General features: G+C 40.4%; 2 protein-coding genes across 8 annotated transcripts in view; both read right to left on the bottom strand.

The window, feature by feature from the left end:
* Nucleotides 1–27,574, bottom strand: part of dchs1b (dachsous cadherin-related 1b) — a 448,519-nt gene that overhangs the window by 106,827 nt on the left and 314,118 nt on the right. The window lies entirely within an intron of this gene.
* arfip2b (ADP-ribosylation factor interacting protein 2b) lies at nucleotides 378–27,234 on the bottom strand. Of its 7 annotated transcripts, none has more exons than XM_080435162.1 (10): nucleotides 26,882–27,234; nucleotides 22,160–22,270; nucleotides 17,644–17,700; nucleotides 14,791–14,899; nucleotides 13,937–13,993; nucleotides 10,960–11,075; nucleotides 10,438–10,659; nucleotides 8,111–8,268; nucleotides 7,469–7,643; nucleotides 378–4,194 (listed from the first exon to the last, which is right to left on the bottom strand). In XM_080435162.1, exons 2-10 carry the CDS (start codon nucleotides 22,256–22,258, stop codon nucleotides 4,039–4,041), a joined length of 1,149 nt encoding a protein of 382 aa, XP_080291288.1. In that variant the 5' UTR covers nucleotides 22,259–22,270; nucleotides 26,882–27,234; the 3' UTR covers nucleotides 378–4,038. The 7 variants fall into 7 exon arrangements, with proteins under 7 accessions (XP_080291288.1, XP_080291289.1, XP_080291290.1 ...); XM_080435163.1 differs by having other exon boundaries at nucleotides 17,668–17,700; XM_080435164.1 differs by lacking the exon at nucleotides 13,937–13,993.

Below are 27,574 nucleotides of genomic sequence, written 5' to 3'. Positions count from 1 at the left end.
TGTGAGACTGTAGATCGGCTATTTTCAAATGGCCGAACTGTATAATGGCCTCTTCCATGCAGACTAATTATATAGACTATAGGATTGCTGATATTTGTCTATTTTGCGTTTTATTATTATATATTACCATTTTACTTTTCCAGCTTATCTTGTCATATTTTTTCCACATGCTTGCCTTGAAGATTAGTACAACAAGGTCACTGCCTATAAAATACAGCTGCTAACAGCTATATCATATGCATATAGGCTGTAATAATAATAAACACCTTGAACCAGAGTGAATACTATGCTGTAGATTAGAAGAAAGAAGAAACTAAAGAACTGCACCAAGACAGAGCGTTTGAAAAATGTACTGTTTAATTCCCTTGGGAGGAGGGAGCCATGGCTGAGTGAGGAATGAAGGCAAAATATCACATCAGTCAATGAGAAACCACTCTATATCATCCTATACTTTTACAGTAGATATACAATCATCCATACAATACACCATTGCACCTTAGAAAATATTGATTGTTCAATGTTCACAAATGAAATCTCACTGCATAACCCTCGTCTGTCTGCAACAATCTCATCTAATAATAGTTGAATAGTGACTCCATTCATGCCACACCTCACTCCCCTACAGTAGGTGAATAAATATATTTAGCTTCTACAAAGAACATAGATGCGGGCAGATCGACAGGACAGGGTCACACTAAGTTCATATTGCTGTGCAGAAGTCAAAAGGACAATAACACCAAGAGGTGCACATACTGTACATCAAACGACTGCGTTGAGAAAAAGACTGATGACCGATTTTCAGCAGGAAATCCGTAATAACCCATGCTTACTTTGCATGATTCAGAGGAATGCACTCTTTACAGTTTGAGAGATGAGACCTTGAAGAAGTCATTGGGTCCACTTTGACATTTGCTTGGGTTTGAAAAAAATAATCTCTTAAAAAAATAATATTCACCACTGTATGAGAGCCGTGCTATTGAGCCCAAGTTCTTGATCTTGCTGTGGCCAGATTCAAGATTTAGATACCTGGAAGCATGGAGTTGTGCCACTATGTGCGAGCTGGCACGTACAAAGGCCAAGCTTAGAGAGTCTCTGCATTCACACAAAGGTTACAGTAGACCAACACCCACACTTTGTATCATTGACTACCATGCAAATACACAAGAGACAAGCCATTTGGAGGACTAACCAGTGTAACAGGTGGAGAGCTCTAGATCTCTCAATTTATTACTTCTTTATTGGAGTTTTAAAGTGGTTTAATGCAACATGGTATTCAAATGAGATATCCTTCATATAGTGCATTTTATGTCAAAGAGCATAAGCACATGGGCACTGTCTAAAACAAAGTGTACATACCGGAACTGTACAGAAAACAGCTTTGGAATCTGTAAAGGTGTTGGTTTGTCATATATTGAACAAAAACCTGTTACAGAATATCCTTTGCCTCCATTCAAAACCATTAGAACAGCTACAAAATCAAACTGACCATGGATTAGATCAGCCCAGATCTTTCTTTATGGAAATGTTGTTAAAGGGAGCCGATTTCATCATTTTACCCATCTTGAGTTGTGTCAGTATTGCAGTATGCTGATACAAAGACATTAAGATGAACACATTTTAATTAATAAATATAGTCATGTATTTGGAAAAAATAAATACAAAAATCATACAATCTCAACATCATGCTCCTAGGTTACGGTAAACCTCATTTTCATTGCCCTCTATTGAAGATTGTAGCCATTCTGTGTTCATATCAGGATTTTTTTTAGTTAAGGTAGACAAACAAGTGATAATATAGACAGGTTTCTTGTCTACAAATATTACTGGGTGTGTGGCTGTGTGCGCATTCAGGGGGAAAACCTCTTTGACTGAAACACACACTGGTGCGTGATTAGAGTCAGCTAGTAAAGTGGTTCCCAACCTTTTTTCCTTGGAGCCCCCCCCCCTTCTTATATCTAACACAAGCTGAGACTCCATGCGCAGACACACATGTTTTTTTAAAACATGTTAACCACTTGAGCCCAATATCCACGATTAATCGTGACAATAGCTGATCTACGAGCTCACAACGCATTGCGGTGTGATGAATTGTGAGCTTGTAGATCTACTATTTTTGAAAATCTTGATTTCTTTTGGACAAATACAGTATAATAACCCAAAAATGCAAGTTATGATTTTGTGCAACATGTTTAAAATGTTGGACCACAAATAGACAAAGCCCCTGGTTGGAAAACACTGAGCTAGAGCAGCAGTGTGTGACCTGATCACCTGACCTCAAGTACAAGTCCGTCTCTCACTAAAAGATGCATTCCAGATATGCTCTAGAGTGCCATGCTGTGCCCCCTAGATGCACAGAAACCCATCTATATAGGTGATTATTAGTGTTGATATCCTGATTCCTCAGATTTTATCAATCTACAGTTAAATCATTGGGATTCGTCATATGGTTATAGCTAAACTTCAGTATGAAGAATGCGAACCATTATTAACCATATTGGTACAGTTTAGTGTTCAAGTGACAGATGACAGGTTCTACAGTATTGTACATTTCAAGAGATTTCAAAAAGTGTATTCAAAATAAATGTATATTGCAAACATAATTTGCGTCCTTCTGATTAAAAAATAAAAACACCAAAAGTAACAAAATGCGCATTTCCAAACCAGTAGATAGTCATTGAAAACAAATAAATACTCAAAACTGCGACCCTTCAAGTTTGTGAGAGCATGACTGACTGAATCCTTCATTTTACTCTAGTTGTTATCCATCACACCCTCTTCAGTCTTCAGTGAGACTGAATCCTTGAGTGAGTGTACTCACTCATTCACACGGAAGGTAGCCCTTTCTACTCTCAGGTAAAATGACACTTAAGTCACATTAACAAGCACATCATTTGTGATAAACCAGATCCAACCAGATCTCGGTTCAAACTTGAAAACCGACTGACCGAGTGGCTTATATTAGCTGCGTTGTCACAGTTACAGATGCCTTTCAGAATCTGGTCAAAAGTCTCTCTGGGGAAAATGACCCAAATCAGCATAGTTTTAGGTAGCTGTGGCAGTGTTTTGTGAATGGTCATAACATGTACCATTAAAGTCAAATATTTCTGAGTTTACAGGTTACAATTTCAAATCTGTAGTGGACAATAGCATTTTTTGCTACTTATACTCCAAATGCCTGTGGACACTGCCTTTTCTAGTGCACAGGATATTATAAACTAGAAGTGATTTGATTACCTTAGCAAATATAAAGAGAACATTCAAAAGTAAAGAAAAGAACTAGGCTAAACACAACAATGTTTTGTGTTCCTAACTACAAACAATCATATATTTATCTCAAAGTAAAACAGTACATAATTTGGAATGTACATTGATTTGAAACGTCTGAACATTCCACTTCCAGTGTACCATACAAATCCTCTTTTCGTTTTAAAACTGATGTGTCTTCCTCCAGGCCACAGTTTATTCAACACATATTGTGGTGCATCGCTGTGGACCACCCTGCCTCAACGTAACAAAGGTCTGGAAGATATTTGATGTGGTTGTCAGCTATATTTGAGGGTCTTTTTCCATCTGTCAAAACTGCCATGGTTCAAATGGTTTAATTTGTACCATTCTCTGTCTTCTCGTGTTCGGATGGTGCGAGGTAGAGTCTTACCTCAGCAAACATGGTAGCAAATAGGGTAGCAGTCAGGGTGTGCAGTAGTGGCAATTAAATTGTCTAAGGAACAAACACAGAGGAAGGAGTGAAGGTGTGGGAAGCGGAACAATGTTACTAGGGGTACAAATTGCAGTGAGATTATTTTAAGTCCCCTGATCAATCATTGAGTGTTATACAGGCCTGCTGATCTCTCCTGCTGCCATGATCCTTTTCATTGAAAGATTCTTTCATCCATCCATCTATCTATTGTTCTAAACAATCCATTAATATGCTCATATTTTGCACATATCTTTGTCCACCCGTTTGTCAGTGACACTTTTCCGTCTGTAGCGTTCCTCTGGATAAAATATGGGGGGATGGTGGAGAATGGAGATGTCTCCTCACTGTTCCTCCAACCAGGATGGCTTGTCAGCTCCCGGAGGCCTCAGTATGATGTTGAATTGCTTCAGTGTCTGCTCCAGCTGTTGCTGGTTGCCGGCAAAGTACGCAGAGATGGCGTTGTGGAAGAGGAGGAGTTGTTTGTGCATCACCTTTACCTGTGGCACAGCGAGAGAGAGAGACAGAGAGATGGTGGTATCAAGGTTATACTCAATTTATATTCAAAGAAAAATAACGCACATCCTCCGTTAACTCTTTGCCAGAGTTTTTCAGAAGAGTGTCAGCCCACTGCCAGAGATTTTTGTGTTTTATAAGCTATTCAACCGGTCACAGACATTTTATATCTATTATAATCCATGGTCGGATCGTGTGTATAAACAAACACGATCCATGTACCAACCCTTAAAGGGTTAAGTTTTCAGAGGCAAGTTGTCGTGAGGTAGTTTTCACCTGCGCAGCTAGGCTGAAGGCACCATATCCGGCAATAATGAACGTATACCCCCCCGGCCACAGAACATTTATATATATTATGATCGCGTGTCAGACCGTTGGTAAACACAAAGGGGATAACTGTGCGTCGTCCAGAGAAAAGAAAATATAACCGGAGGTTTCCTTTCGTTTTTATACCAGGTGAAAACTACGATGTCTTAGCCAAAACCAGGGCAAAACCAGTTAACTCAAGATAAAACCGGAAACAGGAAACTGATAACGGATATTTGGATGAGTGGAAAGTGGAAAGCGAGTGGGAAGAGAAAATGATGAAGGATGGTACAGAGAACAGTGCGATCGTTTATTTATAATCGTTTATATAAAAATCTTGTTTTTCTCATGGACGGCATGCAACGCCATTAAGAGAAAAACGAGAAATCTCGTCGACGGCGGGCAAAGAGTTAATTGGTGCTGAGCCAAACTGCAAAAACGGAATCATGAAAAACAAGAAGGGGGCTCGCAACTCACTTTAAAAGCTCCAACTTTATTCACAGCACAGCAGCAATATACAGTAACGTTTCCACCTTGTGGTCTAAAGGTCCTTACACACCGGGGCGATTTTTTTCATGCGAATACTACGTTTTTTTTTTAAAAATCTTATAAAGTCAATGCAAGCTTCCACACCAGTTTCGCGGAGCGAAAAAAGCGTGTTTTAATTATTCGGAACGAGTCTGAATTTTGCGTATATTCGCCGGTGTGTAACCACCTTTATACTTGAAAAAGACTGCAAGGTCAAAACATTGTATATTGCTGCTGTACAGTGTGAATATCAGGTTCGATTACCACTGCTGCCATGATGTAGCCCATAGATATTCAACTGGCGGCCCACGGGCCAAATGCGGTCCACGAGGACCTTTCGTGTGGCCCCTGGAGAAATTTATCAATTTTCCAAAAAAAAAAAAATATATATATATATATATATATTTATTTATTTTTCAAAAAAAAAATTTTGGGGCCTTAGTGAAAGTTACAGGTATGGTGTGTGCGATATGAAATGTGAGTTTACCATAATCACAGTAATTCTTATTCATATTCCATCAAGGGCTTTTGGACAGAAATGAGACAGACTGCACTGCAGTCACTTTAGAGCACTGCAGAGGGGAGGTGTGTGTGTCTGTGTCCAGCTGATGCTCGTTGACGCTCGTTAATGTCAAGGCAATTATGTTTCTGCACTGTCAAATAGGTCTACATCTAGATATAATATATGACATTAGTGGCATTCATCTTTATGGGTCAGTATTTATATTATATTTGTTATTAGTGTATATATGTCCTCTGATTGATTTGACTTACTTTTGTGCAATGTAGCTTAATTAATTATTGGAAGCAGCTGTATTCCAGAATATTTGGGGACGATCTTCCACTCTGTCTGGGAGGAAATGTATCACTACTACTGTAGTACATAATTGCCTCAGTTATCAAACTGCAAGATTTTTGATTGAAGAAAAAATATGAATTCAGATCCTAGTTTTACTGCAAAACATGGTGTTATTCTGTGAAACGACGTTTTGAAAAGGAAATCCCACAGCCTTCAGGTCTATGTCAGCTTGTCAACTTCATGAAGGGCGCATGTTACTTTATTTCCCTGTGTTTAACTTAAGGCAGAATTGCAGTCTTACGTGGTGGCTGTGCGTCTGCCTCCAGGCACCACTTTAGGTTGAAGGGGAAAGTGCATTTGCACTAACAATTAAATGAAAAAATAAATATTAACCATTTAACCGTTGGTATTAACTGGTTACAAATTTCTTAACCGTTACCGGTTAAACGGTTAACCTGGAACATTTGGTTATTCTTTTTGTTTAGGTAAGCCTGTGGCCCCCGACCTCAATTCATTTAACAATTTTGGCCCCCGGTCTAATCTAGTTGAATACCCCTGAATGTAGCCCATTGTAATTGTATCGTCTTTGTGACCTAACACACTTAACTTAAAATAATTTGCTTGACAAGTTCATATAATATATAGTAAAATGTTAGCAAAACCTCATGAGGTTGTGTTAACATTTTACTGCCGGCCAGAATGTCCGGCATGATTACAACTTACCGAACATTTGTTAAAAAAAAATAAAGAAAGAAAAGACAAATATATATAGATAGATAGTACATGTAGGATTCTTCATCGATTTAATACTTTTTTTATTCTCATTACTTGTACATGCTTATTCTACTTTACTTTACTGTACCTACTCGACATTCCTGTAACTGTGTGAGCTATCTGAACACGGGAATGTTCTTCGGCGTCAATGAAAGATCTACCTATCTGTGCCTTTACAGTGTTTGATCTAAAAATGTTATCCCACGATTTTTTTAACCCTTTTTTTTTCACCCGGTGCCAATTTTCTAAGTGATCCTGGGCGCTACACCAGCCCTACACCAGCGCTACACCAGTCCCCCACAGCCTAGGGAGGCCAGGGCCGAGCTCATGCCTCCTTCAATGCATGAGAGCCAACTGACCTTCTTGTCACCTGACAGGGGGGAGTTTCCCCGGTAGGACGTAGCGCGTGGAAGGAACACGTTATTCCAACCAGTTCCTTTCCCCTCCATCAGGCACCCCGGCTGTCGTGGGGAGGCGGTATAGCGACCAGGATTACTACATGTTTTTGTGAGGGTATTAACTACCCTAGGAGACACGGGGAGAACATGCAAACTCCACACAGAGTAGGCCCTTTCGCCAACCCCACCTAGGGTATGGGCGCTGATGACGTGGAGGAGAAGACACGCACCCAGCGCCCACAGCGTCCCCGGCGGGAATCGAACCCAGGACCTTCTAGCTGTGAGGCGACAGCGCTACTGCCTTTATAGTGTTTAAAAGAAACATTATGCATTACATTACCCCTAGGGAGATGGCACAATGTGTCCCACACACTATGTGTGTTGCTATATAAGGGTATGATCTTATGGTAGTTCAGAGAAAAGATGACGAGACACAAACACACACTCACTGACCTTGTTCTCTTCCAGGAACTTGAGTTTAATGGTGACGTCTGAGCGTAGACGTTCATACTTGTCTTTTTGGACCTGGTATTCTTCCTGGGCGGCATCTATGCGGGCCATGGCCACCGCATCTTTTGGACCCAGGCTCAGCTCCTCCAGGTCAGACCGGTAGGCATCAAACTCAAGTCTGTTGAACAGAGGGATTTGACGATTAAGATTTTTATTTCTCTAATCGGTCGGCCCATCGGTCGGTCGATACATCAACTACTTTGGTCCCAAACATCATATCTCGGAAACCACTGGCTGTCATGGAATCTGCTGTGCATCTTCATGCTCCCCAGATGATGAACCCTAATGATATTGTCGACCCAACGGCCTTTCCTCTAGTACATACAGTACATGGGCAACTGTCTGAAATACCCGTTGTAAAACGTGCTTCATCCATATGCAGAAAGTAATTTAATCTTATTGGCTAATTGTTTCACTACTACGACAAAATGCAATGCCATTAATTCACCACACCTGGAATTAAACTGAAATGCAGCCAGTGTTTAAGCCCTGGATTCTGTGTAAAGCTTGTTGTCACTGCTTAACATCTAGCTGAACTGAAAGCAAAAGTTCTCCAGGTAGACCAGGTAACACTAGAGTCCTCACCTTGCATTCTCGTACATCTTGATGGTCATCAGGGTGTCTTCCATGGTTTTGTTGACCAGCGTATTGATGCTGGACACAAAGAAGTTGATGGCACCCAGTAGAGTCTCCCCGTTCTTACATAGCAACTTCTGAGTCTCTGCGTTGTAGCCAAACTCATCCTGGGATGCAATAAACACAGTCACTTGGGTATTAGGAGGGTTTGTTCAGCACATTAATAAATGCCCACAACCTCAAGCACAACTGAGCATATTTATTATTTTGTTCTAAGAGGAGGGTTTGTTCAACCTAGCAAAGAATATAATTCAGTGACTGACAGAGAGACAAGACAGAGATCCTGCAAGGGAAATTCATGTCACAGCAGCAAACACAGGACAGATACAGCTAAGAGAGAGATACACCTAAGCTAGAAGAGTGAACATAATAAAAATAAATAAACAAGTAGTATTGTTCTGAGATTTAAAGTCTGGTCTGGCCGTCTGCACTGACTAACCAGGATTTGCAAAAATGAGCTATTAACTCTTTGACTGCGGACGACGCGATAACGCGTCAAGTGCTACTTTGTCCAGTTGGCCGTCGACGCGTTCGACGCGCGTTCATTGTTTAATCTCTGATTGCGCTATGCTGCTTAATATTCAATGTTATTCTCGAGTTCCACTTACTTCACGGACATCTGCATCCGGTTTCATGACCTGGATTCCGTTTCCGGTTTTTGATTTTTTTCCCCCAGTCATTTTCGTCCAAAATAGGTAAATAAACGATTTTTCACACGGTATAACGGACAAACGGACAGGTTCTCTTCTATAATCTATGGTCTGGGTGACGATCAGTCATCGCCGTCGTGTATCACATCGTAATTTTTGCCGATCAAAACAATCTGGGACGACGTCACATCCGTTTTCATGTTTTTCCCTGTCTAATCTATCAAGAAGGGTGAGAGAGACCCAACGACCTGATCACGCTGTCATGTGCTGCTCTCTAGTGGCGGATTTGTGCTGGGTCTTTAAATTATGTGTCCTTAAATTATTTTCATGAGAAAAATTCAAAATATAAAAATAAAAAAACACGAAAATTGCTGGCACTGGGGGAGTACTTTATGAAAATACTCTGGCAGTCAAAGAGTTAACAGATATAAATATAAGGGCTGTGTCCACCAAAGTGTTTCTTCCCAGCTGAAAACCCAAGGTTCTCGCCAGAAAACGCTTCCAACACCCGAGTTGAAAATGTTTAAACTCTCGGCAAGCAGATAAAAACAGCAGACATGAACACACGGTGTGGAATAGACGCTCAGCGCCTCGTCACGCTGCTGATGTTTCCAGCAAGGTATAAATATGCGCCGTTTTGTAAACTATTCAAACATAGTCCATATAGTGGATTGCCTGGAATGCCCTGCATGGGATGAGGAGAGCGTGGAAATCTGACATGGGAGAAGACCTCAAGATGCGGCTGTTTGTAGCTATAGTGTAAGTACAGTAAGTACTGCTGTACGGGGCCGAGACATGGACGCTCAAAGCACAGGGGCCCACAGGGGCAAAGGGCCCTGGATGGTGTCTACACAGGAATGCTACGAATGGCATATACTGTATGGTGTGGTTTCATGGAGACCCACAAGTGTGTTACACTTCCGTTCATTGACAGAGTGTTTATTTGAGAGTGTGACGCGGGACAAGGTTTGTTTGTTTGATTGTTCTAAAGTGAATCATTTAAGTTAATGTATGTTTTTTTTTATACCTACTGATCGATTAATTTTGTTTCAGTTTGTGTGTCACTGTTTTGTCAGGCACCCTTTGGACTCATTCCCTTTGTTTGATTAATATGCAGCCAGTGATATAATTGAAGTGCATTTTCTTTTATCAAGTTTATGAATGTTTATGTTTGTTTATTCTGAACGTTTGTTATTTCAGCCATAACTGAGAAGAGTCATTTTTCAACGGACAGGAGCGATAGGTGTTGTCAAACTATTAACATTTGTGATTTCAATTGCTTTAATTCACAGAAATGTGTGCCGGCGATTAATCACAAGATGCCTTTTTGTTTTGTTCTTTTATTGGCTCAAACTTGAATGATACACTGAAAAGCAGTGTATTGCGTTGTAGTCATATGAAGGAATATGTAAGTAGCATCCAAATGTATTGTTTAATACTTTTCACAGTAATGCAATGAAAATGTAATTAAAACCAAGGTTATTTAATTAATTATCTTATCCTATCCTCTTATGACACCCTCTCGACCCTCTTTTTCTCTCTCTTGCTGTTCTCTATTCCTTCTTTCAGTGGATATTGGTCTCTCTCTTTCTTTGAAACAATTAAGATAGATTTTAGAGCCCTTACCCGCAGTTCTGGAGACTTCTGGCTAAGATCAGCGAAGGTGTCGCCTAGGGCGTGCTGCGTCTGCACCATGCTGTAGAAGTGGTTGGTCAGCGCTCTGGCCAGTGCCAGCAAATTCTCATACTTCTTTTTGGTGTCCCTCAGGACCTCGATCTGAGCCTCAAGCTCCAGGTCCACCGTCCGTGAGCCCCGGCCAAAACGCTCCGAGATCATCTGCTTCGTACACTGACGGCAGACAGCAAGAGGTCAGAAACAAAGAGGCAAAGTTTGTTTGAGCGCCCGACAATCATGTAAACACAACATCCCGGGTTTGATTCCGCGTCAGGGACCTGAGTTGCAGGTCTCTCGCTACTGTTCTTTCAAACTGCTCTTTCTGTGATTAAAAAGAAAAATACTACTACAATTCAGACAGCATTCTTGTGTTGTGAATGAATGGATGTTGGGCAAACAAATCAAGTTAAGCCTAATTACAGAACCAGAACACACACACACACACAGCTTTGCCAGTAAAACTGACGGTGATACCTTGTAGGTGTTGAGGCCCCATTTCTTTACAAACTCCAGTTTCTCTACAGCCACGCCTCGTGTGGCCTCCTCTGCTGTCATTGATGAGCTGCTGCTACTATGGTGCATACTGGACCCTGACAGAGGAGAGAGAGAGAGGAGTGAAATGACACACATCCCTATTTTGGGCATGTCATCACTATAGGTGAAAATCCTCAAAAATAGCCTAAGCCTATTTGGTTTTAATCGTGTCACACACATGCAACAGCAACTGACCAGGAAAACCAACTAAAGACATCAACTACAAGAACTAGACAGCGTTACAGATTAGATCAGTACTTTTAAAGGTTTTTGGACTACTTAAGTAAAGATAAAACTGAGGGTGATTTCTGAAAAAGACATCTTCTAGCCCATGTCCATATCTACTAGAATTTAAATTGCAGCATAGTGACAACATGCACAACCAGTGAGTGGAAACATGACAGGAAAATATAATGAATGGAAATAGGACAGGAAAAGTCGGCAAATCAAAGAGCCTTTAGTGAAAGTAAATATCCATAATATCTTGGGGTTTATATAGAGATTTAGTAGCACCTTCTCCCCAACATATATTCATCATACTAATCTTATTAGCATGGCAACATCTAGAACCTACTGAGGTTTGGAGCAATGTTCGAGGTTACGGACAACTTCTACCCCTTCAGCTTCTACCTCCCGGGGGCGGCCGTAGCTGAGTGGGTAGAGAGGTCTGTAAATCGCAAGGTGGCCTGTTCAACCCGTGGCATCCCTCGGTGCCCCTGTGCAAGACACAAACCCCTAACAGCTCGCCCCTGTGCACTGCTCTGAGCAGCCATTTGCGGGATGAGGCAGTTAAAGTACATTTCCCTCCCACGGGGACCAGAAAATACTCCTTTTCCCTTTACCTTGGCATTCATGCGACTGGCTGGCTATGTAGTGGGAGAGAGAGCTGCTTTGAGGAGTGCTACCTCGCCTGGCCTTCATACGCATTTCTGTGGTGGGTGGGTGGGTGATTGGGAAGGAGGGACCAAGGGTGAAGGGGTAAGGGTTGGTATGGGTGGTATAGGGTGGGGCATGTATGTGGCATGCCATAGGTTTTGGTCAAATGTATTCATTGTCAGGTAGGAAGTCAGATTGCAATGGCGGTTGGGTTTTAAAATGCATGGCAATAACACAATATGTCATCATATTGATGTAGATTAACAGAGTGGGGGTTAGGATCAGGAGAAATATTTGATGGAAGGGAGAGGGCATGACAAAGGAAAGATAAGAGGAGGGGGACAGAGGATGCAAAGAAGCATTCATGGGTAGGAGGGAATGATGACAAATGGAAGACAAAGATAGGCATGTAAAAAAGACAAAGAGACAATGTTTAGTGAAAATGCAGAAAAAGACAGACTGATGGAAAATGTTGAATTGCTTTGACAAGGCACACATGCTATGTTAAATGTTGTGATGGCTGAATGAAAATCTCCCTCCTGTCATTAAAAACGCTAAAGAATAACAACAGAAAATGCTTAGCAGATGGCAGACATTAAAGTCCTATTAAAACAAAAAAAACAAAATTCAGCTGAGATCCGGCCCAATAAAGTCTCCATTCATATCAAATGCCCTTGTCCCAGTATGAAAACAATATTTTCTCTCTGCACCAGAGATCACTCTGGTGAGTCATTCTGGTGCAAAATAAACCTCCCAAAACAAAACAAGAAAAGCAAAGACAGATTATAAACAGCAGCTCCCGTTCCAAAGAAAACCCAACCTATGAGCAGATTACTAAGAAGGAAAAGAAAGGATTAAGTGTTAGAAAACATCACAAAAGTTCCAAGGAAAAGACCAAGCGGACAGGGAGCTCCCATCACCTGGAAAAAGGAGTAAGGACCGATTAATCTGGAAAAAGGATAGAGGTGGATGCTTCCCAGTGATTCTCACTCAGACTCCAAAATACACATTCAGAACAGAGCCAGAGGAATGAGAGGATTTATGAAGAGTTCTATTCCAAAATGACATATCACCCATTTGGAAAACAAGCGACACATACTCTGTCATCTGATGGACCATACTGCCGTCAATACATGTCATAGTTTATTCACAGCTTCAGTCATATATCATACATAAACACAGACCATTCTACTATTTATGTCTTTATGTTTTGTGCGTGTTTCGATTTTCCCCCTAGTCATTAAAATGTTACTGAACATAGCTGAATAACTGAGTCGAATGTTGGCTAAACATCATTGTGCAGTTAAGATGTCATGAACGTTATTATGAATTAAATCAATATTTTCTCCAGGGACCATTTATTATTAGACTTTTTAAATCAATCTGTCCTTTGTTGTAGCAATAATGGTACAACATCATTTTGACAAAATAATTAAATCATTATATATAGTGTTGGATTGCCTATCACAAACAAGTTTGAGGTCTCAGCAAGTTTATTTTAATACGGTTCTATAATCAAACAACGGTATGCGCTTTTGTACTCCATGCACTGTTTGTAGACTTTGTACAGCCCTGTTATGTATCAAATAGAACATTTAACCACTTAAACAGTAAACACTATATACTTATTTAACCTGAGTTCGCCAGGGGTCTATACTAGATCTACTATACTAGATCTGCCATTTTCACCCAATGTTCGCCACAGGCTAGGGAAGCTAGGGTCCTGGAGGTTAAAAATCAACTCTAGTCTGAAATCCTTTTTTGTTCTCTGTGTGTGAGTCCTCCCTTGCTGCATGTATGCTTTGGAAAATAGTCAGCAGTAATGTCAAGTATACCAAGAGTCATAATCAAAGGGCTACACATGCCAGAACACTGCCATGGTCATTTAACCTTTTCATCGTTTATGACACTTTCTGTGGACTGGAGTCTATCTTTTTACAAATATTGAGAAATGCTGGACTATAATGGATTATGCAGCCTTTTGGAAAGGAACTCTTCATGCTGAGGTAAGATAATCATGACAAGAGGAATGAAGTGCCACCTAGTCCTGCTACTGTGATCCTTTTCTGAAACTCAGGATTGTAGCGCACACCAGGGCCTGACAGAGAATAAAAAGACATAGAAATGCAGAAAGTTAGTAGTTAATTAGTAAAGAGTGTGTTGATTGTCTACACGTCAGAGAGGAAAGCTCATTCACTTAAAACCGACTTGCCGTTGATAGTTGATAGAAGGTTAAGATGCCTTTGACCACCCCTTCAAATGTATTCATAAGAAGCAGTGTTGCTCAGCCACCTTGCCCTGGTTAAATACGTACATTTGTATAGATAGTTCCATTCAGTATCATGACTTCACTCAATAGTGTAGGACCAGACATCACATTTAAGCCAATAAAGTGTAAAATTATGCTAAGCCTGCAATTGGTCATGGAACAGAAATAAATAATTTGACAGTGGACATGTCCCGTTATTCTCTTGACACTTTTTCATTAACATCCATCCCCTTTCACTTCAGCAGGAATTCTGAGAATTCTCACTGATAAACTAGAGGAAAGAAAATAATTTCTGCTCTACGGCTGAACTCTCTGAAGAAAATGCAGGATGTTTGCTGCTGTGCAGATTGCCAGTTGCTGTCTGGTCGCCAAGTGGTGGCTAGGGTGTTGTCAGGTAGCTGGGAGGCTGTTGCTAGGGTTACATTGATGTAAGAATGTCATTTATGTAAGATAAATTGCACACATTTATTGGCATAAAAAAATTATAATAAAATAAGAAATCACACCATAACTAGAGTTGGGAGGAATCAAAACTAGAGGTGGGAGGAATAAAAAAAAGGCAGAGAACAGCATGGACGAGAAGACATTTAAAATGTGATGTTAGCAGAAAAGAGAGAGAACTCTACCTTTGATAGAGCTGGTGGGGATAATGCCCTCTGCTGTTCCACCGTAACCCCCCGACACAATGCTTGTCTCGTTGAGATTAGGACCCGATACCATCACCTGCTGCAGGTCCTGGAAGGTCAAGCAAACAGAGGGAACGATGGAAAAGAAAAGAGAGATGGGGGAGGGGACATATAGACACAAGGCTGAGAGGGTTAGTCCAAGAAAACAACATTTGAACAGCAAGCGCAGGTTTATTGAGACTGAGATTACTAGTTTTAAAGGTTATCCACTAGAGGGAGACAAACTATTACATTAGAAAGGTTAGAAATGACACCTTAAAAGGAGTTATTCACCCCAATAATTACTTATTTTCTATCAATTACACACCCCATGAAGCCTTGAATTCATGGAGATTATTCTTTTTTTGCCACATTCATGAGCAAATAATTTGATGACCAGCGGAGACTCTTTCAATCTCCGCTGGTCATCAAATTATTGTTTTAGGAATGCAACAAAAACTAAGGAATGTCGATGAATTCGCTTCATGGGGTGTGTAATTGATAGAAAATACGTCCCTTTTTGGGTGAACTACTAAGTGTTTTCTACAGTTTGGTTACAAAATTAAATGAACATTAGACACGGTCAGTCATCTGGTCAAATCTGACTTCCCTCCACATCTGAAAATAAACATTATGGTATTTACTATAGTAGAAGTTTCATGCTTTTTTCATGAAATGCACAATTATTTTGGTTATGTACTGCACTACTTTGACTGCACATAATTATCTTCAGGTCAGCACTAACTCTATAATCCCATATTTATGTAGAAATATTCTGCTGAACATGGAAAACTGGCACATAGCCAGTCAATGTTTAACCTGACTAATCTACTTTGTTGAGCCTTCTTCAACACGACACTGGCAGGGAACAGGCAGGCTATCTACAGCCAACTATGTCTGGAAGACAGAGCCAAATTAAGGGTTTACTATACAAGCGTTCTACGGTCAGACCATATATTTGTTTTAGATCTTAAAGGGCAAGACCGCTTTCGTAGAGGTTTGGGTTGTGAAGTTACCTTGCCATGATGCAACTCCAAAGGGCAAGAATTTTTGTTTTATTTGATTAGAAATTGGACGGTGAAACAGCTCTCAAAGTCAATCTTTTAGCACATAAACACAAACAAAGCCGATTCACAATATAGAACATCATCAAACCCAGTACCGTTTGTTTTTTTAAATAAGAATGTCAACTTCTTGTTGATTTTACTATTTGACGAACCGGATCCGCAGTACTGGGTTTGGTGATGTTCTATATTGTCAAAGAGTGACTTTGAGAGCTGTTTCACAGTACAAAGTAAGTCAATGAGGAGCACATTTTTAATGATCAATTTCTAATTGGAGCAATTATTTTTTATTTCTCGCTGCATCATGGCAAGGTAACTTCACAACCCAAACCTCTACCAAAGTGGTCTTGCCCTTTAATTGGAAAGCTACATAGTGAACGGCATGTTAATTTCTCATTTTACTGTAGCTAGGTATATAATCAGCGCAGCAGTGCGGTAGCCAACTCACAGACTGTGACTTGAAACCCGAACTCAAGAGAAAATATTCACTGTCAAGTTAGTCCTTAGCAGGGCATATGGTGTGACAGTTTCTCAAACAAGCACATACTGTAAGGACAAACCGATAAATCAACTTTAAATGAAAGAAGATGTGTTGGTTCTTAAAATGTGTCAAGGAGAAACTCTGGTGTTAGCACAGGACTCATCAAGAAGGGGAAATAGGATTTCCTCTATTTCCTCTTCATAAACAAACAAATGGACAAAGCCTACTTCTAGTTTAGAAGGAGGGGTCCAGCATCAAACATTTGTTTAAGATAAATGTTCAAGAAGCCACTCCTCCGGGTGTTAAACCAAGTAGGCTATGGATTGTGGCCACCTTTAAGTAAAGGAGTGTCAAAAATATATTTGTTTGCAATGTTTTGTATATTTTAAATTCAATATTTCTTTATTGTACCACTATTGTTGATGTCACAATGTGAAGAGAGGAGTGTGGCTAACCTTCCTCTAATACAATTATTCTAGTCATACTAACCTAACATGGGAGTTAGGCCTGAGAGCATTAGCATGCAGAATTCAGTAGACTACTTTCTCTACAGAACACAAAGCTATGTTAGACAGACAGTGTATTACAGCGCACACCGACATGACATTTGTGAAATTTGTTATTCATACACCAGCATGTCCTGTCACCCAACACAAAGTCAAATTAATCATACACACAGAAATGTTCATTCAGGTGCAAAAACTCCTCTGTGAGTCTGTAATTAGTATAATTAAATAAATACAAATGTTAAACCACCGTTGTGAATTAAACCAACACTAAAATGGAGATTGATGCTTGAGACTAAGGGTTAAGTACTGTTTGTTAGGGACAACAAGGCTGCAATATGTCTCTTGTAAACAAGGAATTCAACATTAGTGTAAAGAGAGAACATGGTAAGCCATCTTTTCCATCGCGTTTGAGAGACACACTGCAGCTATTGGCTACTTTGCTAGTTAGTAGTATTCAAGGAAACAGGGGTACACACAGTTCAGCCTACACAATGGTTTGTAATATCCAGGAGTTTGACATGTTAATCACATGATTCCTAGCGTCCATATGGTATTTAAGGGAAAATGGCGCTGACCTAGTATAGAGCCCTGAGGGATACCGCATACCAGTCAACTAAGTATATAGGGTTTATTTTTTTCCCAAAACCAGCTCATTATATCATAGAATGTCAAACCATTGAGCAAAACCAAACGATAAACATAAAAATGTGTGCGTGCACACACGGACACACACACGCACACACACGCGCTGCCTGCTCACCCTGCTGTCTCTGGAGAGTCCTACCTTCTGATCTAAGCTCCACTGAAGCTTTGCAGCCTGTGTGGATTGAGGTGGACGAACGAACGATTGACAAACACAACAAAAGACAAACGGAGGGGAAAAGGGGAAAAAAAGGAGAAATGAAATCAAGGACAAATGTATAACTGAAAAATCATCCATACGGGACAGAAGATGGATGAAACATCATGAGGGGAATCAGCACTGCTGTCAGCAGAGAGCAGTGTGTGATGTGTGATGCAGGTCAGAACAGTGATGTCACATCACCTGTGTCAACTTAACCCGTTACGACCGGGAATGCATCCGTGTCATTTTTAGATTTATTTGGCTATTAAAAAATAGCAGATATACAAGGCCATAGCGCGGAGCTCAGTGCCGCGCTACGAGCTTGTAGAAAAAATGTGTGCAAACCTTTCAATAATGGAAATTTTTTTGGGTGGTCCTTGACATGAAAATGTTTGAGAACCACTGATATTATAGCAACATAAGTTTAAAAAAAAAAAGAAAAACGGTTAGGATTTAGAAGACATTTTGTAGAATCCCCAGAAGCAAAGATTTTAGTTCAAATTGTTCCCTTTAAAAAACATATATATTCAAAGATTTGCACACATTTTCATGATTTTTCAAAAAGAAATAGCGGTTCTACAAGCTACAGAACTTGTAGATCTGAGTATAAAATAATGGTTATAGCTATAAAAAAATCTAAAATGACACAGTATGCGTTCCCGGATTAAATGGGTTAAGCATTGACTCAGGGTGAACTGAGGACCACAGGAAAAAGTCCTGCTTTTAATTTCTCAGCATCAACCCTGTGAGCGTGGTTTCCATCAGATCGGTTTTGTATTGATGCTTGGTGAACAAAACAAGTAACCTTTAGAGGTTTAAAAACAGGCTTTTAGTCTGCTCTAGTAAAATAATCATTTCAACCCTATTTGAAACAGCATGGCATTAATTGTTTGTAGTGTTGCGTAGTTGCCCTGTAACCCTCAATTTAGCTACAATATATATAGACTCAGCTAATGTAAACCGAAGCACTACACACATTTGAAACACTTATATTGTGTTATAAAGTTTAAAAAAAGGTTTTTGTTATAATTCCCTTCAGTAACAAGCCTACACCATCATGTTGCTTTTGATTATGTGATGTCAAATCGGAATAATCGACTTCATGAAAATCCCCAGTTTCTGGGTTGGAACTTTGTTGTTCATGCATCTTTCCCACTAGTTCCAATCGTCTTCAATGCAACAAACAACTTAACTTTAGTCATTCTCTTTCTTGCATGATCAATGTTTGACTTTTTTGGCCTTCTTTTTTTTCATTTATAAAGTAGTGTTTCTAATGTCATCATCACATAACTGACGACCAAAAACATGACGATCCGATCTTTAAAACAGCTCTGTAATAAAATAAAATTACACTGATAATGAAATTTGCAGACATGAACACCAAATAAACAACATACTGAACTGCATGTCTCTCACTCGAATGTGATTGTGTGACACACACACACACACACACACAAGTTACCATCAATAGAGTTCTCCACATTAAGCTTCTTGCATATTATTATTTTGCACCAAAAATCGGGATTGGCATCAGACCCCAAAATCTGCAACTGTAGGGATCTACTCTTCACCCATAATAACTACATGTGAATGCAGCAACACAGTACGTCATCAGCCTATTTAATCTCCCATGACAAAAGAATCTTCTAATCCTGCCTGTACAGTAGACACCAGAACATTGTGATTCATCTGGTCTTTGTATGCCTGCACAGTGAAATCCGTAGTCTTTATTTCATACAGAGAGATGGAGTTCTTGCTAGGCCTTGGGTCTGTCGCACCTCCAATGGTGCCCGTGGTGGACTATGCATGGCAGGGGCGTCCTCATCCCTGAGCTAGGCCTAAACCTGACCGCATACCTAACCACTTTCAACCACTTAGTTAAAACCGTGTACTTCATTAACCCAGAGTCCCTAGGCCCCTCCTTTTCCCCCCTCTCTTCTTTAGTTCTATATTTGTGCTCTCTTCAGGGTTAAATGAACACTACAGATTTTACTGTGTAAGAGTTTGTAGCCACCTGAATCTGTGTCTCAGCTGATAAGAGCGCTTCTTTCTCTCACTAGCGTCTGCTCTGGCACAAGCACAAAGCAAAGACATCGTCACACAGCACTTAAAAATCCACACGAGACCCTATTCAGCCTGTCAATCTTTGTGTGCGTTGCTTTATACGGTCTATACGCTAGAGACAGCTTTAAAAAACTAAGAATTGGCATCCTGTTAGGATGATGGCAAAACCCGTTAAGGAATAACTACGGGCGCCCCCGTGGCTCACCTGGAGACAGGTTAAGAGTGCATACCACGTCAATAAGGCTACAGTCCTTACTGCAGCTGGCCCTTCGGCTTCGCTGCATATTGTCCCCACTCTCTCTTTACAACCTTTCCTGTCTCTGCTCACTGTCTCCATCCAAATAAAGCAGAAAGATAATCTAAAAAAAGAAGCATAAGGCATAAGCTATAACCTCTTTAGAAAGATGTGAGAAGACACACATTTATTACTGGTGCATGCTGAACTATGGCTGCACTTAACTATGGCTATGTGTGTGTGTGTGTGTGTGTGTGTGTGTGTGTGTGTGTGTGTGTGTGTACACACACACACTCAGAGGCTGCCTATCAGTGTGATCTGAGGGGACTAAAGCCCAAGGACAAAGCATAGCCAGCTTCAGATTAATTGCAGAGTTACTATGACAACTGGTTAATATCCAGCACTACACAGTGCAGCTCAACACGCCTCATCGTTCATGATGAATACATTAAACGGGAGATGTCTGCTTCAAGTGGCTGATATGAGAGGTTGCAGACTTACTTTACTGAGCACGCAAGCCTGGAGAGGGGTTAGGATTTCTCCGTTTACAAATCGGGTGCAGCACACAGTTTGGTTAGCAAATAACATGTTTAACTGCCACTGCTTGCTCCAGGATCTTGAGTCATTGATAAACTAAACTCTGTTTGTTGACCAAGGTGTGCCTGAGGCCATGCCAATACATGAAACCTGTTCCAGAAACTCCATTTCCCCTCAACGTATTCGTTTGCAGACACTTACTGTTCACATCCACATGATTAAACAAAGCATACGACAAAAATGCCCCTTTACACTCAATTACAGTATAGCACATTACCCTCTTCTAGGGTCCATAATCTCATTTAAATATTCAAAAACAGTGAATTCTTCTGGTTTTGAGACAGCATACCCAGGGTTTCTATTTATCGAGCACACCAGCAGTGTGTCTGTAACCCTGAAAAGCCACGTCAACAGTACATAGAAGCTACGTTTCCCAGGGCGACCACAGCACTCCAGCAGGTGATGTCCCAGTGGGATGTGTTTTTTTAAGAGGTAGCTCTCAGCCATACTAGACTTGGATGAGCCATTAAATTAGAACAAACGTCACGGCAATATGATTTTGACCAATTAAAACTAGTTAGTTAAACGATTATTGTTTTTGTTTCATTTCATTTGACTTTTGCACAAAGACACACACAGAAGTACTTGTAGATTGTGACAGTAAACCTATAATTTAATCACAAAAGACTACATTTACCCACATTTGGCTATACTGGGTTCCAAATTGCAGTTTTCCTATAGCAGATTCACAACCACAAAACGCAGTACATGGTGGTGGGTGTTAATTTGGGACCCTGAGTGAGTCACAGACATTTGTCCATTGTAAATGGATGCATTTTAATTATCGGTCGAGGGTTGGTTAAAGGTCATGAAAGCATTTCAAAATCCCTAACCTGTATGCATTTCATGACCTACCAAGTAGTAGGTTATCTGACTACTGGCTAGATGATTACAATTCAAACAGTACGTAATCCGATTAGGGAAATACAATGAAAACTAACACCAAAAAGGAAAAAAAAAACAGTTGAGCAATAAAATTCAGGAAATGAAAAAAAACTGGTGACTTTATACATTGTCAGATACTTGAATGTGTCCTTATATTATCATCACTTTACCCAAATACAGCTCATGTGGAGTTAGGAGGTTTTAGACTTGATTAATGTGTCTGATTTGTCATTCTAATCAATGATGGAAAAAAATCAATGATGGAAAAAACAACCATCTCCAAAGTTGGAGTTAGGTGGTTTGACCGACAGTTTGAGGATCCAATGGAGTTAGGAGGTTTAGTCAGAAGCGCTTTTTAATACTTTTCATTGGTTCAATATTTTGTAAAACTCACACACACACACAGGCATGTGGGGTGTTCAGTAGCACTGATATAAAAAAGTTGAAAAATGGAGATGTTCTGCCCGACAGCGATGATATGCAACTTACATGATGTGCACCTCGCCATTATACCGCATACACACCTGTAGCTTTATGTGTAAGAGCTTTGTGAGAATAACTCAAAAGATATTCAGTACAGGGTGGTCATCAAGTAGCAGCACAATTAAAGAGAAACAGAAGAACAGAAGCCATTTGTTAACGGCAACCCACCTGTTCCAGGCTGTCATCCTCCGGTAGAGTCCCTGTGTCTCCATTACTATTGATGGGAATCTCCATGGTGGCTGCTTTACTCATGATACTGTCTGTCATTCTGCACCGTGTCTGAGCGACAGGACAGAGAGAGAGATAGAGGGACAAAAGAAGAGGGACACAACAGAAAAGGAGAGAGCGAAACGAAAGCAAGAGAGAGGGAGAAACAATGAGGCCTCGATTCTGTCACAAAGAGCCGAGACCCTCGAAGAGCCGAGATCCAGAGGGTGCAATCCAAACACCCGAGCTATCAGGCGGATGAGAATCTAATTGGCACAAACAAGTGCAGAGGTGGCATTTCAAAGAGCGCGGCTAGCACTCAGCCTGAGAACACCACCTATCAAAGCCTTGCGCACAAGAGCCGCCAGTACAATGAGCTGTCTTGTTCAAGTGGCCACTCCATTTTACAACTCCATTAGCTAGTAGAGCTTTACCGCCTGCAGTACCCTATGTGAGGTTTCAATGAAACACTGCTGTGGTAACAACACTGTCTAGTCATCATTCTAGTAGCTCGTGTCCATTCAGTCGGCCACATAGTTGCATATGAACGCGTGTGTGTGTGCATTTTGTAAAAATAGATTTTGGAGAAAATGCTGGGTGTGCAACTTGGACGCTAATTTTAGCTCAGCTGTGCATATGATGAATGATAGCATAATGAATTCACCCATACAAAAGCAGAGATTGTGTGTGTGTGTGTGTGTCTCCGTGTCAAGCAAGGCCATAAAAGACAGTTTGAGGGTCAACAGAGGGGAGAGAGAGACTTATCAGGGCTTTCATATAGGAGGATGTACGTTAAGTAGGCAAATGTCGTCACACCTGGATAAACTCCAGTACATAATAGGCCAATGCAAACACAGAACACTGAACCTGTTAAATTAAGCAGTGTTACTAATTCCTTAAATTTCCTAAGGATGGTGGTGACAAACCACACCCAAGATATTGAATACTTGCACCCCACTATTCATACAGTAGATTGTTTTTAGGCCTATGCTGTTTGTTATCAAGGTGTTTTTTTGGGAACATTTCCTGTCTTCTTAGTTCTTCTTATGCTGTTGATGACTCTCCTTGCGAGCTCTGGCCTGTCTAAAAAGACAGAAAATCCCAGTCAAACACTGTTTTGACTGAGAGCTGGTAAATTTGTTTAGGCATAACATGATGCCAGGTAGACACTAGTCCTTTCTGCCTTAACAACAACAACAAAGAAAGATAAATACATAATTTGGCAGGTAAAGCAATATGTAACAACTGGATTTAGGAATCCTCCAGTAATAATGAAAAGGGGTTTGAGCTAGTTGGACCCGTCCTCTGCCGTAGAAAATATTAAAATGTCAAGCTGTCCTCTAAGATACACAGTAGGTTAGGCTGACAGGTTGAGCTGAATGGAATACGTCCTTGTGGCTCTCTTTGTGCTCTCCAGTTGAGCTTGAGGGAAAGTCTAGCCAAGGTGAAACAGCAACCTCTTGGTTCTAACGTTAAAACTGCCTGGGAGTTATGAGTCACTTCATGGTTTGGGAGGACACCATCAAGAGAGGAAAATTCCTCCTTCCTCAGCCTGGCCTGACCTAGCTAGGATGGTTCTAAGGCAGATGAATACTTGCATCATCCTGGGGGAAAAAAAGACATGGGTCACTGGTCATAAATTATACAATGGCCTCTATGTTCCATACTAGACTGTTTGCGGACTAAAGCACGGGCAGATGTATGGTCACGATTCAAGATAGTCGGAAAGTTGGAGCAGACTATAGCGCAGATTCAGGGATCAAAATCACTTCACACTAAAAATAGAACAAAACCAACGTCACACTGCATAATATGGCCTCAATAATGCCTTGCCGTAGCCAACTAATACAACAACTGAGAGTAGTATGAAGGGTTGGAACATTTGTCATTATTGATTGTTCTATCATTTTCAAACTACACAATAGATTCCAGATTACACACACATCTGGTCACCTTACAGTGAGGTACAGTAGATTAACAGGCTGTTAACAATTGAAGTTGGCTACAGCAAACTGTAGATAATACCGTATGAGTTAACCACTTATACAGTAAGTTATGTGACAAATAGCCAATAGCCAATTTACAAGTTCATTGCATCATTGTGATCTTGTAGATCTGCAATTTTTTCAACCTTTTATGAAATGATTTGCCTTTTTATTATCGTTTTTTTATTAAATGTTGGCCTTTTGTCCAAAATAGAGTTGAAAGTGGTTACGTCTTCACACCCATCTGATGTGGTATTATTGTGATCTTACAAAAGCTTTCAGGGCGGAAAAACGTATACTGTACATGTTTACAGGAGGCTAATATAGGCCACTTCCTCAAATTCCTCAGTCTACACACACAATTCCTTCTTTGCTTCACCCCAGTCCAAGTGTTGTTGTGTAGCATAATAATAATATTAACCTAATAAGACCCAATTTAAAAAAAAAATCCAAGATGTTTAAAAAGAAAATTCCCTCAAAAATAGCCAATCTACAAGCTCACAATGCTTCACATAACACATTGTGAATAAGTATGTATACGTAAGTAGAAGTAAGTACATACGATTTGCTTTGAGGTATGAGTAATGTTGACCTGCATTTGTTATTCTTGCCTAGCCTGAAATGCATATCTCAGATATGCATTTGGGCCAGGCCCATGTCTATTTCTATAAAATGTCTCCAGTGACTTTTCCAAACTCTGTTTTCCCTGGCCCCACAAAATTTATGTTAGCCTTAAAAACGATAACAGAGCCATCTCACAAGACATGGATTTTGAACTGAAAACCCTTTCATGCGAGACTTTATCTAGCTTGCGGACCAACAGCCTTCCTGAACTTTCCTTTAATATCATTAACTGACAGAATGTAATCCTCGAAAACGCTGACTAATACCATTAACTGGCAATGTAGAGCACAACATTTAAAGGTGGTGTGATAAAAACGTAAAAAGCACTACATTCTGATTCATTGCTATGATGTGATGAAACAAACAAAAAAAGAGCACACAAAATAGATTTCTTTGGTCTACTGGTTTGAGATGAAAAACACATAAGTCAGTGGAACCAACCAATCTGAAGTAGCAATACAATACTTGTTTTCTTGCCCTCACAGATTAACTGTAACTGTCATGTACTGTAGTTGGTGTCTCAACCTGATTTAACTCTTGACAAGAGTGCAGCCATTCCTTGTATGGATTTCATGCTGAGGAGGATCACAGGCCAAGTTTCCTGTGAAACCACGATGACATGAGAAATGGTTTTAGCACATGTGATCCAGTAGATTCTACATGTCCCCTGCTACATTGTGTGTGGAAACTTTGACCTTACAATGAAAGCTTCTAGTCATAAAATAAAGACCAGGATCCCTTGCAAGAATGTAATGACTGAACGTAACAGTACTTTGGAGCATAGTATAGCCTAATTAGGCCCATTCTGAATTTAACGTAAAAAAAACGTAATCTAGTCTAGACCATAAGTTAAATTGAATACTATATTATGTATATGAAAATACTGATAAACCTTTTCAATTTTTTTATTCATACAATTTTAACCTTCTCCATTCCATTATCCATTATAAGTTGTAGCTCAAGAAAAATGTTAAAAATGAAAATGTTTGTCTGAATAAGAAACCAATGGTGTCCCCATGACAACTGGCCCAAGAAAGCTCAGTTGGTCAAAGTGCATCAGATAAAGACCAAGGCCCTGGAAAATACCATCCTAATTAGCACAAGTGGCAGTGTGCACATTGACTTAACAACACACAGTGATCTAACAGTGCGATAACTTAATTGATATTCATGGGCCACATGTTGATGTTTCAGGTGTCTTGAAACTGTCCCTTGACAATTCAACATTGTACAATTCAACAATGTAATAATAAGAAAGGGTCACCCAGGTGCAGGACACAAAAATAGAATAATGTCACAATCCTGATGAGGCCAAAAACAAATAAATAAATCTGTGATAGTCTATCAAGACTAGCACAGATGTATTTAATCGATTAAGACATGTGCATATCTCATAGATATGAAAGTAATTAGTCAGACTCAATCAAATACATCTACGATAGTCTTGATCCAAGGCTAATTTCTGACACACCAATATATGAACTTCATGGACAGAAAGATGAAGAGATAGAGAGGCGGAGCTCTTGAACTGTGCAGGGAAATAAGATTAAAGATTATAAAGCCTAAATGAAACTATGGATATCATTGATATGTGGACATGGCATACTAAATGTATAATATCGCCCATCAAAATACAATTTGCTACACACTGTCCCCGGCCCTCCAGTCATACAGTAAATAACATACATGATAACAAGCTGGGAATAGAACAGGTGCAGCGCAGAACAGGTGGATTCCTCCTGACAGCAGGTAACCAACGTCATGCAGAGTGTGGAGGAGGAGGAGGATTTATCGGGCCTTCGCTGTACGACCGAGCGACAGTTTCCTCATGTCCCTGATGAGAGCCACCATGATGTCCACAAACATACAGTAGGCCCGCTTCTAATGCAATGCAATGTGGGCTGACTTGGAACGGAACCACTGCACGACTTAATTTCCAACGTCAGAAATGTGCAACACCTCACCCGCGCTACGTTGGTTATTTGGTGTGTGGTGCGGTTTGAATCGGAGCCAGGGGGGGACAACATACCAATATCATTGTATACTAAGTCGTTAAGTGGTCTCACACTCTTACCGGGTTGTTCTTGTGCTCGAAGCCCTTGGTAAAGCGGCTCCTTCCTCGGCAGGCAGGCTAGCGGGCAATAAGCTAATAACAAGCTACCGTCACTGATCAGTGGCAGTGCATCCCACTGACTGACTGTGTCTTTTGTCAGTCCAAAACAATCCGCCGACGAGCAGTAGAAATGCGGGTTTAAGAATATGCCAATGGCATGCTCGGGTACAACCATAGGGTACAACACATTAAACAAGACTACGCAGAGCGCTGTTTATCACCAGCTTCTTGAAAATAATCATCTAGCTCTCTCTCTCTCCTCATCACCACCGAAGGCTGGAACGCTTTACGGAACTGACGACATTTTTGGTGGAGCTTCGATTCATTCCAACGTTCAGTCTGGCACCGTCACGTCACCAGTCTTTCCGCAGTACTTGTGGAAATCCTGGCTTCTATTAGCAGTGTTCCGTCAGCAACTATAACGGAGCAACTATAAGACTTCCGGTGGACGATCTCTTCAGAATAAGAGTGCCCTCTAGAGCAAAAAGGAGCCATTGAAAAACGGTTAATTTGCACATTAAAACTATAAATTAAGCATTTAAACGACATATTATGTTTCTACACAACATATATTATGTTTCTGTGTAACAAAAACGGTTTTTTAAACATTAATAATTTATCTAAATGGATAAATGGTCAGAAAAGCGCCCTTTT

Source organism: Gymnoscopelus braueri, assembly GCF_963280865.1.
Source record: "Gymnoscopelus braueri genome assembly, chromosome: 8".
Taxonomy (NCBI): Eukaryota; Metazoa; Chordata; class Actinopteri; order Myctophiformes; family Myctophidae; genus Gymnoscopelus; species Gymnoscopelus braueri.
The sequence above is the reverse complement of the archived record's forward strand: the minus strand, read 5'-3'. Positions and strand labels throughout refer to the sequence as shown.